Source organism: Xyrauchen texanus, chromosome 22 (assembly GCF_025860055.1).
Source record: "Xyrauchen texanus isolate HMW12.3.18 chromosome 22, RBS_HiC_50CHRs, whole genome shotgun sequence".
Lineage (NCBI taxonomy): Eukaryota > Metazoa > Chordata > Actinopteri > Cypriniformes > Catostomidae > Xyrauchen > Xyrauchen texanus.
In genome coordinates, this window is record NC_068297.1 from 1,654,167 (window position 1) to 1,668,611 (window position 14,445).

A 14,445-nucleotide genomic window follows, 5' to 3' on the forward strand; every position below is an offset into this window, starting at 1 on the left:
GGGAGATACCAGGAACGACAGACAAATATTACAATATGGAGCCACCAAAGATACAGACTCTTCAAACACTAAAAATGCCCCTGGCAGTAAGTGAAACTTCAGCTGTATGGGCAATGTGTGGTTTATACAGTGAACAAAAACCTTCAGGTAGCACAACAAACATACGTTACGTTCAAAACACTTGGGAGTGCAAATTCGAACTAAGGGATCTCAAGATGTGTTCCAAGTATTAAACATTGACAATTTTATGTTTGATGCAACACACCAGAGACGCTATACAAACATGTCTGACGCAGGAGTACATTAACGGGTCCTTAAACAAGCCCTCATATTTCAAACTGATTGACAAATTCACTTGCGAAATGGATTGCTGTGAACTGTATGCCAATGGATGGCTTTTGTTCAATAATATGGTTGTAAACTATATATATTGTATTGGCTTATCAATAATGATCTCTTCTGCCCCAAGAATGAATGCATTAGTGATATTTTAAGAAACCCTTTTAGGATTGCCTTTACAAACTTTTCCAAAACAAATTGGCTTGTCTCAGTACTGAAGTATCATATATTTATGCCAAATCAAACGGATGTGCATTTTGGCTGGACTTTGAAAACTCATTGTCACGCCACATTTGTGCTTTCTATTTTATAATACAGCTAACATAGTGGAATTTGACAGGAAGAGTAGTGTAGCTCAAGCGACAGAATTTCTTATGACCATTTATTTTTCCCGGACTAAAGCAAAGAAAAACAAATGAAGTTTACAGTGAGGTACCTGTAACGGAGCAATTTCTGGAGTTTTAAAAGATATTAATTATAAAAACAGTAACAAGTTCACCCAAAAATTTTAATTCATCAACTCATCCTCCTGGCATCCTAGATGTGTAGGAATTTTAGCAGAACACATGATTAAGAATTTCTCAGTTCTGTAGGTCCATATAATGCAAGGGGTGCCAACAGCCACTAAAGGGAACATGGAAGTAATCCAGATGACTCCTGGTCAAACAGATCTTCTGAAGTGGTAGGATAGGTGGAGAGAAACGGATCAATGAAAGTCTGTTATCAAATTCTCCTCCCTGCCCTGTAGAGGGCAATATGCACAGAGAAGCACCAAACAGGAGAAAGTGAAAGTAACTAAACATGGCATAATCAGCCTGATGGTAAGTGGGATATCAAGAACAAATGGGATCACATTTCCTACTCAAACCAGTTATACTACAAACTGAAGTACACCAGGAGTTAGTATAACTAGTCACATGAAATACATGAAGCCAGACAGAGTAAAGCAAAATGGCCAATAGTGCCAGTTTTATTGAAAACCAGTCTTCTGCTGCCGTTGAACCACGATGGGACCAAAGGTGGCCTTTCCTTCCCACTGAGGACCTAGAAGAGAAGAACAAAGTTAAGCAGCCCCTCTTTTAGAGACCTTAGAAATGCATTCTACCAACCTCCATAGCCAGCAGGGGCACTTAAACTGCCTGATCCACACGTTGAGTCACAACAGCCACAAACTTGGTCATTGCCATCAGCAGCAAACCACCTGCAATTAAGAGGATCAGACACTGCACCTTCAGCTTAATCAAAACTCCACATGGAAAGAAGCTCACCCATTGGAATAGAAGGAACAAGACTTGCGCTGGGCATCAGTGGGGGTGGAGGCAAGAGTGGCCTTCAGAACACATGTGATGTAGATCTGCAAAAGCAACAGTTATAAAACTGGAAGAAAAATATATAAAACATTATCCAATTCCTACATACAGAGGGATTGTCTCCCTGCTGGAACAGGAAGGCTTCGAGCTGGAACTGTAATTTGTCAGTCCGAGATTGAGGCAGGAAGTAGGAATTGGAACCTGTAGACTTGCCATCCACGAAGCACCTAAAGACAGATGGTGGCATTACCAAAAGCAATTAAGGATAGCATGTGGTCACCAAGACAAGCCACCCGGTTGCCAACATTTGTAGAGGTTAAACTGCATTAATTGGGCTTGTTTGGAGTCAGACAGTTATCCAACACCTTTGCCTTCCAAGACCTGGCAGCCAGGCATTACCTTCTAGAACTAACTGATGCAACTTTAATAAGAACTGATCTTACCCATGATTCTCAATAAAGGAATATCTCGGCTGAGCTTGCACATCAGGCAATGGAGTGGCCACACAACGGTCCACAAGAACACGTAGAGGAACATGATTGAACAAAATCACAGAGGCTTCAAAATGAAGAAGGTCACCCAGGAAGTACAAGTTGGAAGGCCTCTGGAAGGACCAGTCATCTGCAAGAGAAGCCACATTTAGGATACAGCCAATGTCAGAAAGCTGAATTTGGATGAAATACTAACCAGTCATGAGCTTCAAGGAGAAAACCAAGACTTCTTCCCCAGATGCCATTGAAGCAAAAGGGACCCATGCTGGCATCAAGACACTACTGCTCACATTGTGAAACCTGAAGTTTAAGAGGCATTGCCATGTGGTTAAGGTGAGAAGCTTGTGCAAAACAGTACGCTAAAAGTACAAACTCAAGCTAGAGCATTCCCCCCTCCCCTATTTGGAATGCCCAATCCTCATGGGGACTCCTCAATCCAGGTAGCACAAGATCCCAGTTGCCTCTGAAATGGTTGGTCAATCCATGCACCTCATCTCGTGGCTTTAGCATGTTACCGGAGACATAGCGCATATGGAAGCCCACGCTATTCTCAGCTGTGTCGATGCAGAACTCAAAGCAATCCAAGGAGCGAGAAATCACTATAGAAACGAGGTGGTTAACCAATGTGCCTCTACCCTCCCTAGCAACCGGGCAAACTTGGTTACCTAGGAGACTGGTCGAGTCACTCAGCACACCCTGGATTCGAACTCGCAACTCCAGGTGTGGTAGTCAGCGCCAATGCCTGCGGAGTTACATTTCCTCATTCAAGAAGAATCTATACTTCGAAAAAATAAATAATCCAAGGATATTAACTAATATGGCTGCCAAATGGTGTGGAGATGTCAGCTAAAAGCCATGTCTACATGGAAAATGTACCACTTAAAATAAACAAATTTACTTGAGCCCCTGCATTTTTATAAAGTTAATATTCACTTTGTCTCAATGGAACTTCTCAGATCTTAAAATATCTCCTTACAGTCAAGTTAGCTAGCTACCGATTAGCAGCTTGTGGAGTAGCCAAATATTTTAAGGGCAACTCAAACAGTAAGGCTAATTACAGTTAGCATGTAGGCTCCAATGTTAAATTGCAAGTAGCTTGACCAACTCTGCCAACAAATGAACAGACTCACCTTGAAATTGCAATTCGTATCAAGGAACAAGTTTGATGCTCAAATGAAGCCCGATTACAAGCTATAGTAATACATCCCTTAGAAGTCACCATGACCTGGAGATGAAAGCTACAAAATCACTTGCCTTGAATAATGGCACTGAATGCCAATGTTGGCACTATTAGCCCTGTGAATTGGAGTTCCAACATATGGCTCAGGGGTGTACGTAAGGGCAAAGGCGTAGACCAGGGCATCTTCAGTCATCTGTAAAAAAGGAGTGGGGTTACGCAGTTGTTCATACTCGACTACAGCAAACAAGAGTAATGTACGGGGTTCTCACCATCAGCACACTGTTGCAGTCCTGTAGCTCATATTCAAAGATAAGAACCTTAGATTCAGAGTCCTCACCAACTGCAGAACATCCTCCCAAAGTAAGGCCAGATGGCTGGATCAAGAGACCATTACCAAACAAGTCTCGCTTTGCTTCTATCAGTACTGCTCGCTCTCCACATTGAACAGCTACACTGCTAGGAGTAACAGGCTGCCTCAACTGAAAATCCACTGCCAAATCACTCAGTACTTCAGGAACAACAGGATATCTCCAGTCCAATGGCTTCACTGGACCTTGCATTAGCTGCTTGGACTGAACACCAAGAGGCTCTTTCAGAAGTCCTCTGGAATCACCACTCAAAGCACCCTGATATGGAGCAGCTATCTGTTGAGGATTCCAAAGACCAGCAGTTGAAGAAACAGGACCTCTGAATGAAGAAGCCAGGTCTGATTTGGGATTTTTAAATTGTCCCAAATTGTTCCATGCACCACACAGACCAAAAACAGCACACACAAGAACCACAATTGCACCTTGACTGAGCTCCATTTTGTCAAACCTGCAGACAATGCCTCAGTACACACCACTGATAGGTTGGGCTATTAAATACAGCTTTGAATTAAGGTGTCTCCTCCCCTTTCAGCTCAATTAATTAACTAAATTATACTCTGGACCTGCAGAGTTCAAGCATTAACAAACGACAATATGGAAAGACCGTAGCCTATATCCCAATCAGGCTGGAGATGATGTTACATATATGCAGCTGGACTGTGAACTGTTTGAGAACTTTATAATTTAAGATGAGAGGATTTATTTTTATTAAAATAGAGAATAAGCAGGTGAAACCATAACGTTTAACATGAATAAAGGTGATGAAAATGTGTGGAGCGTAGCAGTACAGAAACAGTCTCTACTTGGTCAGGTACTAAGTCATAAATCTCAAAATTCTTGTATTTTTAAATAAAATGTGTAATAAAATTATGATGCAGTGGAACTGTACATTTGAAATTAATTATTTACATATTAAATGATCTACAACAAAAAATTATAATTCCCAGAATAGTGTCAGTTTTAACCCACTTTGGCATACATTTAAATTACAATTAATACAAAACATTTTACAAATGTTTTTTTTGTTACATATATTTTTTGACATATAGCATTGTATTCTTTTAAGTGTCTTGGAGTACCATTAGGCTCAAGTGTTAGGTTAGGGAGGTGTGTTTAAATATATATTAGGGCTGTCGATTTAACACGTTAATTCAGTGCGATTAATTTTATTAAAAATAACGCGTTAAAACAAAATTACGCAATCTATCGCAATGCTCCCGGACAATAATAAGGAAAAGTCCTGACAAATGCAAGCGAAAATCGCTCTTCATTTGCATAAAGTTAAACATTTATCAACTTTGCGTCACTGGACACACCCACATCCGGTCACCAACGTCGCTCGTGTTGCCGGAAGTCGCCAGTTCTAGTTGAAAATTAATGGTATGAGGTAGTTTTGTCGCTGTCAGTGTGAAAGAAGCTTTAGGGCTCAGCAGAACAACGGTTAAAAGTAAGTAATTCTTTGGGAGAACACGAAACAACTCAATTAACTTAAATTATATAACCCACCTCGCTAGAACATTGCTGGTTAGATTGTGTACACACACAAACACACACACGACAAGAAAGGTGTTTAAATCTAAAACGGTTCCCTTTTAGTGACAAAATATGTAAACCTATGTATATTATTTTTAAAAGTATAGTATTCTTTGTTTATCATTAAAACTGGAACTACCGGAATTCAGTGTCTACTAGATTCTAAACTCTATAATCTCAGTCTCAATTGAAAAAAAATTACCCAAATAAGAGATTTCATTCAGTTTGGACACTTCTAGTCCATTCAACCATTGTACTGATCAGCCCATTTAATCTAACAATTTATATTTGTGAGCAAATTAGCGATAGCGCTCGAGACCGTTAGCAACGTTTGTCTCGGTCAAAGAATAACCGTTGCTAAGCAACCATCAACCGCGGGAATGATTAACATTAGAAGTCCTGTGCGGTCAATATGACGGTGTCTAGTAGTTATAGGTTTAATTGAACAATTTTCTTCGTCTTTTGTGTAATTTACATAAATTAAAAAAACTATTATTTTAAATAAGACACTTTTAGAATAAGTCAGGTACCTGCAGGATTGCATTTTTTAGTCAAAATCATTACTAAAAAAATATCTTCATAATATGCAAAAGCATACAAATTTTACTTTGCTTCCTAGGCTCTACATTTAACTTTAATTTAAAGCAGCAGCAGAATAAATGATTCAGTATCAGGGTTTTCCTGGCTCAAATGAGGTGGTACCATCCTGATCATGTGCACACATACATTAGTACCATGCCTTCCACTGGCTGAAGCAAACACTTACAAGCAACATATTTTAGATGATTGAAGAAAATGACAATTATCCATTTATAGCATATTTGTAGTGAAGACGCCGGCACAGAAGTGTTAAGATCAGTAAGCAGCTTTATTAACAATAAAAACAGTAAAACAAAGTAGCAAAAAAAAGGGTAAACTAAAGGCAGGCAAGAGTTTGGTACACAAGGTTACAGCATTGAATGTGAGAGAACTGGTTATTTACATAGAGTTAATATGAAGCAGGTGGGAGAGAAATCAAATAGAGGAGGATTGTGGGAAATGTAGTTCGTGAGGAGTTAGTACTCAGTAGATGGTGACCTCTTGTGGTGTTCAGGAGAGATTGCAGGTGCAACGATATTGAATTAAAAAAGCTAGCCTGATCAACATTAAATTAAATACAGCATAACAGCTAATGTGTTCATTTATAGTTAACAAACAGTAAACATGATTAAGCAGAAAGTGCATCCTGTTTGATTTCTTTATCTTACAAAATCACAAAGTTTTGCTGTTATTGTGAGTGTACACAAATTAAAGTAAACCCTTTATAGTTTCGAATGATGTCATACTCTTATCTGTATGACCAAAAATTACAGAGTATTTTAATTTGATGATATCTATGGAAAAGTCAGGTGATCGCACCTCCGGTGAGCACAGAGGATTGACTGTTATAAATATTAAAAAAAAACAGCTCAAACAGGAGTTCTGTAGATAACAAAATGCATACTATTGGAATATTTATTGATTTACAAAAGGCGTTTGATACCATTAATCATGAAATTTTGTTATGGAAATTAGAGAGATATGGGATAAGAGGAAAGGTATTAGACTGGATAAAAAGTTATTTGACTCAGCGAAAGCAGTTTGTGAAATTGGGAGATTATTCTTCTGAATGCCTGGAAATTTCTTGTGGAGTCCCACAGGGGGCGGTGTTAGGCCCGAAATTGTTTCTTATTTATATTAATGATTTATGTCAAGTGTCAGAAGTACTGAAATTAGTGTTGTATGCAGATGACACTAATATTTTTTGCTCTGGCAATGATCTTCAGTTGCTAGTACAGGAGACAAATAAGGAATTAGAGAAGATTAAATTATGGTTTGATACAAATAAATTATCATTACATTTAAAGAAAACAAAATTAATGATGTTTGGTAATGGTCGAAATAATTTGCAAATTGAAATAAAGTTGGATGGAGTGAACATTGAAAAGGTTGTTGAAATAACATTTTTAGGAGTCATAATTGACAATAAAGGGAACTGGAAACCTCACATTAGTCATGTCAGGAGTAAGGTTTCTTGGAGTATAGCAATAATTGGGAGAGCAAGGCAAGTTCTAAATCAGAAGTGGTTACAGATGCTCTATTGCTTATTGGTTTTGCCATATCTTATTGTGTAGAAATGTGGGGAAATAATTACGTCACAACAGTTCAGCCAATTGTCATTTTACAGAAGAGAGCTTTAAGGATCATTCATGGGGTTGTTTTAGAGATCATACAATACATATTTTATGGATTCCAGATTACTAAAATGTAATGATGTGGTGGATTTACAGACTTTGCAAATTCTATATAGGGCAAAGGGTAATGATTTACCTCAAAATGTACAAAAGTTATTTATTTGGAGAGGAGGAGGACATGGGTTGAGAGGAAAACTAAATTTCATACTACCATTATTGGTACATAGTAGGAAGAAACGTTTTTGTGTTTCCATACAAGGGGTGAAACTGTGGAACAACTTAAATGAGAAGCTTAAGGAATGTCCAAATATAAAACAATTTAGGAAACGATTTAAAAGAAAAGATTTTTGAACGTTATAAAAATGAAGAAAAATGAGTTGGTTAAGCTAGAAATTTTTGTTGCAAGAATAGTGTATAAATGTATGATGAAATATGAGCCTGTGTTTTGAAAAAAAATAAAAAATAAGTGGATAATACCAAAGAAAGTAAACTGAAAGTAAATGTATTAATATTTTATATCTTGTGCATGTGACTGCTTGCCTGAGATTCATCGACAGCACGAAATTTGATGGAGGTGGCCGCCTCATATTTCTCTATGATTCCCTATAGGAGTATAGTACCTACTGACATATTGCATCTTTACTTTGCTACTTTGCAGATGAGACGAGAGTGAGGGCAGATTAGATCAGCAGCAGGCAGGGGAAACTGGTCGAACCATTAGTGATTTAGGAGACCCGGACACAGGCCCTAAACATGTAAAGCTACCTCAATATCCCCTCGAAAGTTTTGGATAACAAAAAAGGGCCTTTCAACACAAGTGGTTTGAAATCTTTGATTGGCTTAAACTCTGTTGAGAGAAGTGCAGTATTCTGTTTTTCCTGTAGAATCTAATGAAGACAACACAGCAGAAACAACCAGGATGCATTAATTAGCTTAGGGTACACAAATTGGAAGAGAGCTCTGGAATCATTCCATGTACATGAGAAAACTGCAATCCACAAAGCCACAATTATGTCTTGGAAGATTTATAAGACTAGTCTAGAGCATGGAGACATTGTAGAAAAAATGCAAGCTGCAAATGTGAGCTGAGATTCAGAAGAGGCAAGAGTACCTCTGTTGCATAGTGCCAGTTACTGCACTTTTAAGGAAACCCTTTCGTTGCCATGATGAGACGGAGTCAAGTAACAACCAGGGTAACTTTTGCAAGATCATGAACCTCCTTGCACAATTTGACCCATTCCTCCAAAATTACAAGGCTAAGATGATCCAAAGCTGCTCCCAAGAGGTCACAGCAACAATTGTTGAAGTTATAGCAGCTCAAATGTTTTCTGTAATGGCAGATGAGGCCACAGATTTAACAGCTTGCAGCATGTGTGATATGTTTCACCTGATGGCACATTAAAGGAATGTTCCCTAGGACTCAACAAGTTGAGAGGGTTTGATGCAGAGTCCATCACTGAAGCAAGAGCAAATGCTGGTGTCAAATGGCCTTGAGAACCTGCAGTGTGTGGCTCAAGCTTATGCTGGCGTGTCAGTTATGAGCGGTGTAGCTGGAAGTACCCAGAAGCAATATATGTCCACTGCACATGGTTTTATGTTACATCTGCAAAGCAATCACAGAAGCCAGTGAATTCTGACACATTAGAGTGTGTACTCTTTATCGAGCATGCCTCTTGCCAACCATAATAAGTTAATTCATGTACAGAAACAACTTGGTTTGCAGAAAAGTGAGCTCGTTCATCTTTCTAAGACCAGATGGTCATGTCAGCTGGGTTCTGTTGATGTCATGCTGAATAATTTCTCAGCTGTCTAAGAGACCCTCGAGAATATTTCACCACCAATGGCAATAGGACTCAGGGCAAAGCTGTGCAGGTTTCCTGCAGTCTATATGTTGCTAATGTTCCAGAGCATGCTTTCAAACAGATCTGAATTGCACAAATATCTTCAAGGTGAGATTGTGGACTTGGCACAAGCAGTTGAGTTCAAAGAAGCCTTCTATGAACAGCCGGTGAGTCCCATGAATCTAGTGCTCCTCGACAGGCCATACTGAGTGTAGAGAAACAAGCCGATAGACTTACAAATCGATGGCAAAAACAGGGAGCGAGACCAAAAGGCACTCGAGACATCAGATTGTCACGAGCATCTCATATTGCCGCAGTAGCATCCTCTACCACAGATACGGCTCTGACAAGGATTGCAAACACTGGTTTCCTACCACGCCTGTACATCTTGAGAACAGATTTGAAGTATTAATGAATGAGGAATCCCCAAACGTGATGAATGTGATCGAACACAGACTGAATCAGCCAGTAGCTAACACTGATGCCAACTGGCGCTCAAGGTCAAGCAGACACCGGCATTCAGCACAGAGCGCAGCCGGGCCCAGGACTCTGATAGTGGGTGACTCCATAATCAGAAACATTAGCAGCAGGGATACAACTACATGCTGCCTTCCACAAGCAACAACTTCGGATGTAAACAGGGAACTTCATAACATTCTGATGAAACATTAGACTGCAAATCGACTCATCATTCATGTGGGGAAGAATGATATTCATAAAGAGCAGTCAGAACTCCTTAAGAAGGATTTCAATGAACTTTTTGAAACACTTAAAAGACAGAAAGTTCAAACATTCATCAGTGGACCACTTCCAGCAAGAGGAACAAACAGGTTTTCACAGTTGCTTGGGCTTAATACATGGCTGCAAAAAACCTGCAATATAAAAGGACTTCATTGGCAACTTCAATCTTTTCTGGAGTCAGAGGCAACTGTTTCGACAGGATGGCCACCACCCAAACAAACTTGGTTCAAGAGTGCTAAAGGACAATATCTACTTCTCCCTCAATCATCCTTCTGCAGTGTGTGCCAATCCACTCAATCTGAATGGCACACACACACCTGGACACAGTATGAATGACCACAGGACTTCACTTCAGGACCTGAATGGACATACAGTTGACAGATCACACAAGGACAATGATAACACCACTCAGCCACAACAATTTCTGCTCATGGACACAATCTCATCTGAGCCCTGCCCACAATGTTCACCACAGACAGACTGTGACATATTAGAACTGCTCCAAGATTCAGCACCCAAGGACGACTTTCTGGAAAACACCCAGAAAAACCAGGACAGCATATTACAGCCTCGGATAACACCAGAGCAACAGCCCCTCTCACCAGACACATTATCCCTCTCTCCAGCATCTCCACATCTGTGCTTCTCAGAGAAAATGGAAGAACTGGTGTATGCTGGAACCAAACTATCCCACTCTTTTGCTGCAAGCCCCCAGATATCAAGCAAAAAACGTCAGGCCCCTCAAACACCTGCGGGCCCAGCTCGCCCTCCCCCTCCTCCTGTGAGAGCTCTTCGACCTCTGCCACAACGCAAGGGCTCACACCCTCCTCCATCTGCTCGAGGTGATCCAAAAACAACTGATACCAGCTCTCAGTGATATGTGTCGGGTCTCCGCTACGATAACAGTAACTTTCTCAAATGTTTACAAAACAAGTGGGAACCCAGTGTGCCTGTATCTTTCTCTATTGCTGTTCGACTACATGATAGAAAGTCTAAGGCCTTCAAAAGCCATACAGCAAACCCATCTAATCTGGTGCCTATTACACACCAAACTAAGATTGCTGAGGGGACAAGTTAGCACTTTTAAACATCCGCTCACTTAAAAATAAATCACTTCTAGTCAACGACTTAATAAGCACATACATCCTGGATTTTATGTTTCTAAATAAAACTTGCCTAGAAGACAGCTGTAGTGCAACAGTCCTTAATGAAACATCCCCTCCTAACTTTACTTATTTGAGTGTCTGCAGAGAAGGTAGGAGAGATGGGGGTTTAGCTGCTCTTTTTAAAGATGTCTATCAATGTAAGCAAATATCATTTGGGAATTACCCGTCTTTCGAATATCTGGGTAGTGTGTTAACTCTTTCCCCACCAGCGTTTTTAAAAAAAAGTTGCCAGCCACCGCCAGGGTTTTTGATGATTTTCGCTAAACTTTAATGGCCCGCAGAATATTTTCTTCCATGAATATATGAAGATGCTATATATCAAAATAAAGATCTGAGCCTCTGCTTTTAGGCAAAATTTTATCTTCATTTGTTCTTTTTTTATTGCCACTTGAACAGAGGTAGGTTTTGTCAAAAACAACATTTCGGAAAAAAAGCTGAGAAAAAGGCATTTTTATCAAACAAGTGCTTTAGTATTAGTATGGTGTTCCACTTCACGTTTGAGACGATCGCAGTCTGTTTCTTTGATCAAAGAGTTGCCTACTCTTTCAAAACATGCGCGCGGGTCTTCCTTACCGTATACTACCTAAAACACGGATACCCGGAAAATTCTGTGTTTGGCGGGGAAAGAGTTAAAAGGTGCTCCACGCATTTTACTTATCATTATTTACAGGCCTCCAAAATACTCTCCAGCCTTTGCTGAGGACTTTACAGAACTGTTATAAACAATTACCTCAGAGTTTGACTGTTTTGCCATTGCTGGAGACTTTAACAGTCACATAGATAATGCAGGAAACAATATGACAAAAGAAATCAAAACTGTTTTAAAATCTTTTGATCTGACTCAGCATGTACATGGACCCACACACAATCATGGACACACTCTAGATTTACTTATCAGTAAGGGTCTAAAAATTTCATCGATTGTTATTAATGATGTAGCACTGTCTGATCATTTCTGTATTTTCTTTGATATATTGATCTCTCCTGCCATTGAAGCTAGATCTGTGTCTGTCAAGAAGAGATGCCTAAATGAGAATCCAAGTGTACATTTATGAAGGCTATATCTTTAACACCAAGTATATCTGCTGACTCTGTTGATTTTCTCCTTGATTCTTTTAACTCAAAAGTTAAAAGTGTAATTGATGATATTGCAACTGTGAAAGTCAGGAAGAAGAGTGGCAGACAAAAAGCACCTTGGAGAAACTCAACAGCAGTGCAAAATATGAAAAGACAATGCAGAAAAGCAGAGCGCATGTGGCGGAAGACAAAACTTGTAGTCCATTATAACATCTACAAAGACAGCATCCATGCTTTTAATATGGAACTAGGCAAAGCTAGACAGACTTTCTTCTCGAATATTATAAACAGCAACTTAAACAACACACACACTCTTTTTGCGACTGTAGAGAGACTGACAAACCCCCCAAGCCAGATTCCCAGTGAAATGCTCTCAGACAGCAAGTGCAAGAGTTTGCTTCTTTCTTCTCTGGAAAAATCAATAATATCAGAAAGGTGATCAGCACATCCTTGAGTTGTGCTGGGGTCAGATAAATCAAACCACAACCTGAGAAAGTAGTTACTATGTCTGATTTCAAAGAAATTGATGGCAAAATTTTGGAAGAAACCGTAGAGCACCTTAAAACATCAACCTGCGCCCTTGATGCACTTCCCACATCTTTTTTTCAAAAGTGTATTCAACTGTTTAGAAGCAGATCTCCTAGAAGTGAGAAAATCCTCACTTCTCTCTGGGAGTTTTCCAAACTCCCTGAAAACTGCAGTTGTCAAGCCCCTCTTGAAAAAGAGCAATCTGGATAAGACCTTATTAAGCAACTATAGACCGATCTCAAATCTTCCTTTCATAGGCAAGATCATTGAAAAAGTTGTCTTCAATCAGCTGAACAAATTCTTGAAATCAAATGGATACTTTGACAATTTTCAATCTGGTTTCCGATCGCATCATAGCACAGAGACAGCGCTCATAAAGATAATAAACGATATTCGCTTAAATACTGATACAGGCAAATTATCAGCACTGGTACTACTCGACCTCAGTGCTGCATTTGACACTGTCGATCACAACATACTTCTTGACAGGCTGGAAAACTGGGTGGGGCTTTCTGGGATGGTCCTAAAATGGTTCAAGTCATATTTAGAAAGGAGAGGTTATTATGTGAGTATAGGAGACCATAAGTCTGAGTGGACGTCCATGACATGCGGAGTCTCTCAAGGCTCAATTCTTGCACCACTCCTGTTCAACCTGTATATGCTCCCAATGAGCCAAATAATGAAAAAGAACCAAATTGCTTACCACAGCTATGCAGACGACACACAGATCTACTTAGCCCTATCACCTAACGATTACAGCCCCATTGACTCCCTGTGCCAATTGCATTGATGAAGTTAACAGTTGGATGTGCCAAAACTTTCTTCAGTTAAACAAAGACAAAACTGAAGTCATTGTGTTTGGAAACAAAGATGAAGTTCTCAAGGTGAATGCATACCTTGACGCTAGGGGTCAAACAACTAAAAATCAAGTGAGGAATCTTGGTATGTCTCTAGAGTCAGACCTCAGTTTCAGTAGTCATGTCAAAGCAATAACTAAATCAGCATACTATCATCTAAAAAATATTGCAAGAATTAGATGCATTGTTTCCAGTCAAGACCTAGAGAAACTTGTGCATGCTTTCATCACCAGCAGGGTGGATTATTGTAATGGACTCCTCACTGGCCTTCCCAAAAAGACCATAAGACTGTTGCGGCTCATACAGAATGCTGCTGCCAGGATTCTGAGCAGAACCAGAAAATATGAACATATCACACCAGTCCTCAGGTCTTTACACTGGCTCCCAGTTACATTTAGGATTGATTTTAAAGTATTATTGCTGGTATATAAATCACTCAATGGGCTAGGACCTCAATATATTGCAGATATGCTCACTGAATATAAACCCAACAGATCACTCAGATCATTAGGATCACATCAGCTAGAAATACCAAGGGTTCACTCTAAGCAAGGAGAGTCTGCTTTTAGCTTTTATGCCAGCCGCAGCTGGAACCAGCTTCCAGAAGAGATCAGATGTGCTCCTACAGTAGTCACATTCAAATCCAGACTCAAAACACATCTGTTTAGCTGTGCATTTACTGAATGAGCACTGTGCCACGGTGTGTCCGACTGTTTGTACTGTACTTATTTTATATTCTAAACTGTTTCAATTATTCTTATTTTATTTTTTTTATTTTAATCTCTTCTATGTAAAGCACTT

General features: G+C 39.6%; 1 protein-coding gene across 1 annotated transcript; it reads right to left on the bottom strand.

The window, feature by feature from the left end:
• Positions 1–920: 920 nt before the first annotated feature.
• On the bottom strand, positions 921–4,126 carry LOC127662277 (zona pellucida sperm-binding protein 3-like). Its single transcript, XM_052153408.1, has 9 exons — positions 3,590–4,126; positions 3,395–3,513; positions 2,337–2,440; positions 2,093–2,270; positions 1,759–1,876; positions 1,608–1,693; positions 1,449–1,540; positions 1,321–1,383; positions 921–1,081 (listed from the first exon to the last, which is right to left on the bottom strand). Exons 1-9 carry the CDS (start codon positions 4,124–4,126, stop codon positions 921–923), a joined length of 1,458 nt encoding a protein of 485 aa, XP_052009368.1.
• Positions 4,127–14,445: the final 10,319 nt, after the last annotated feature.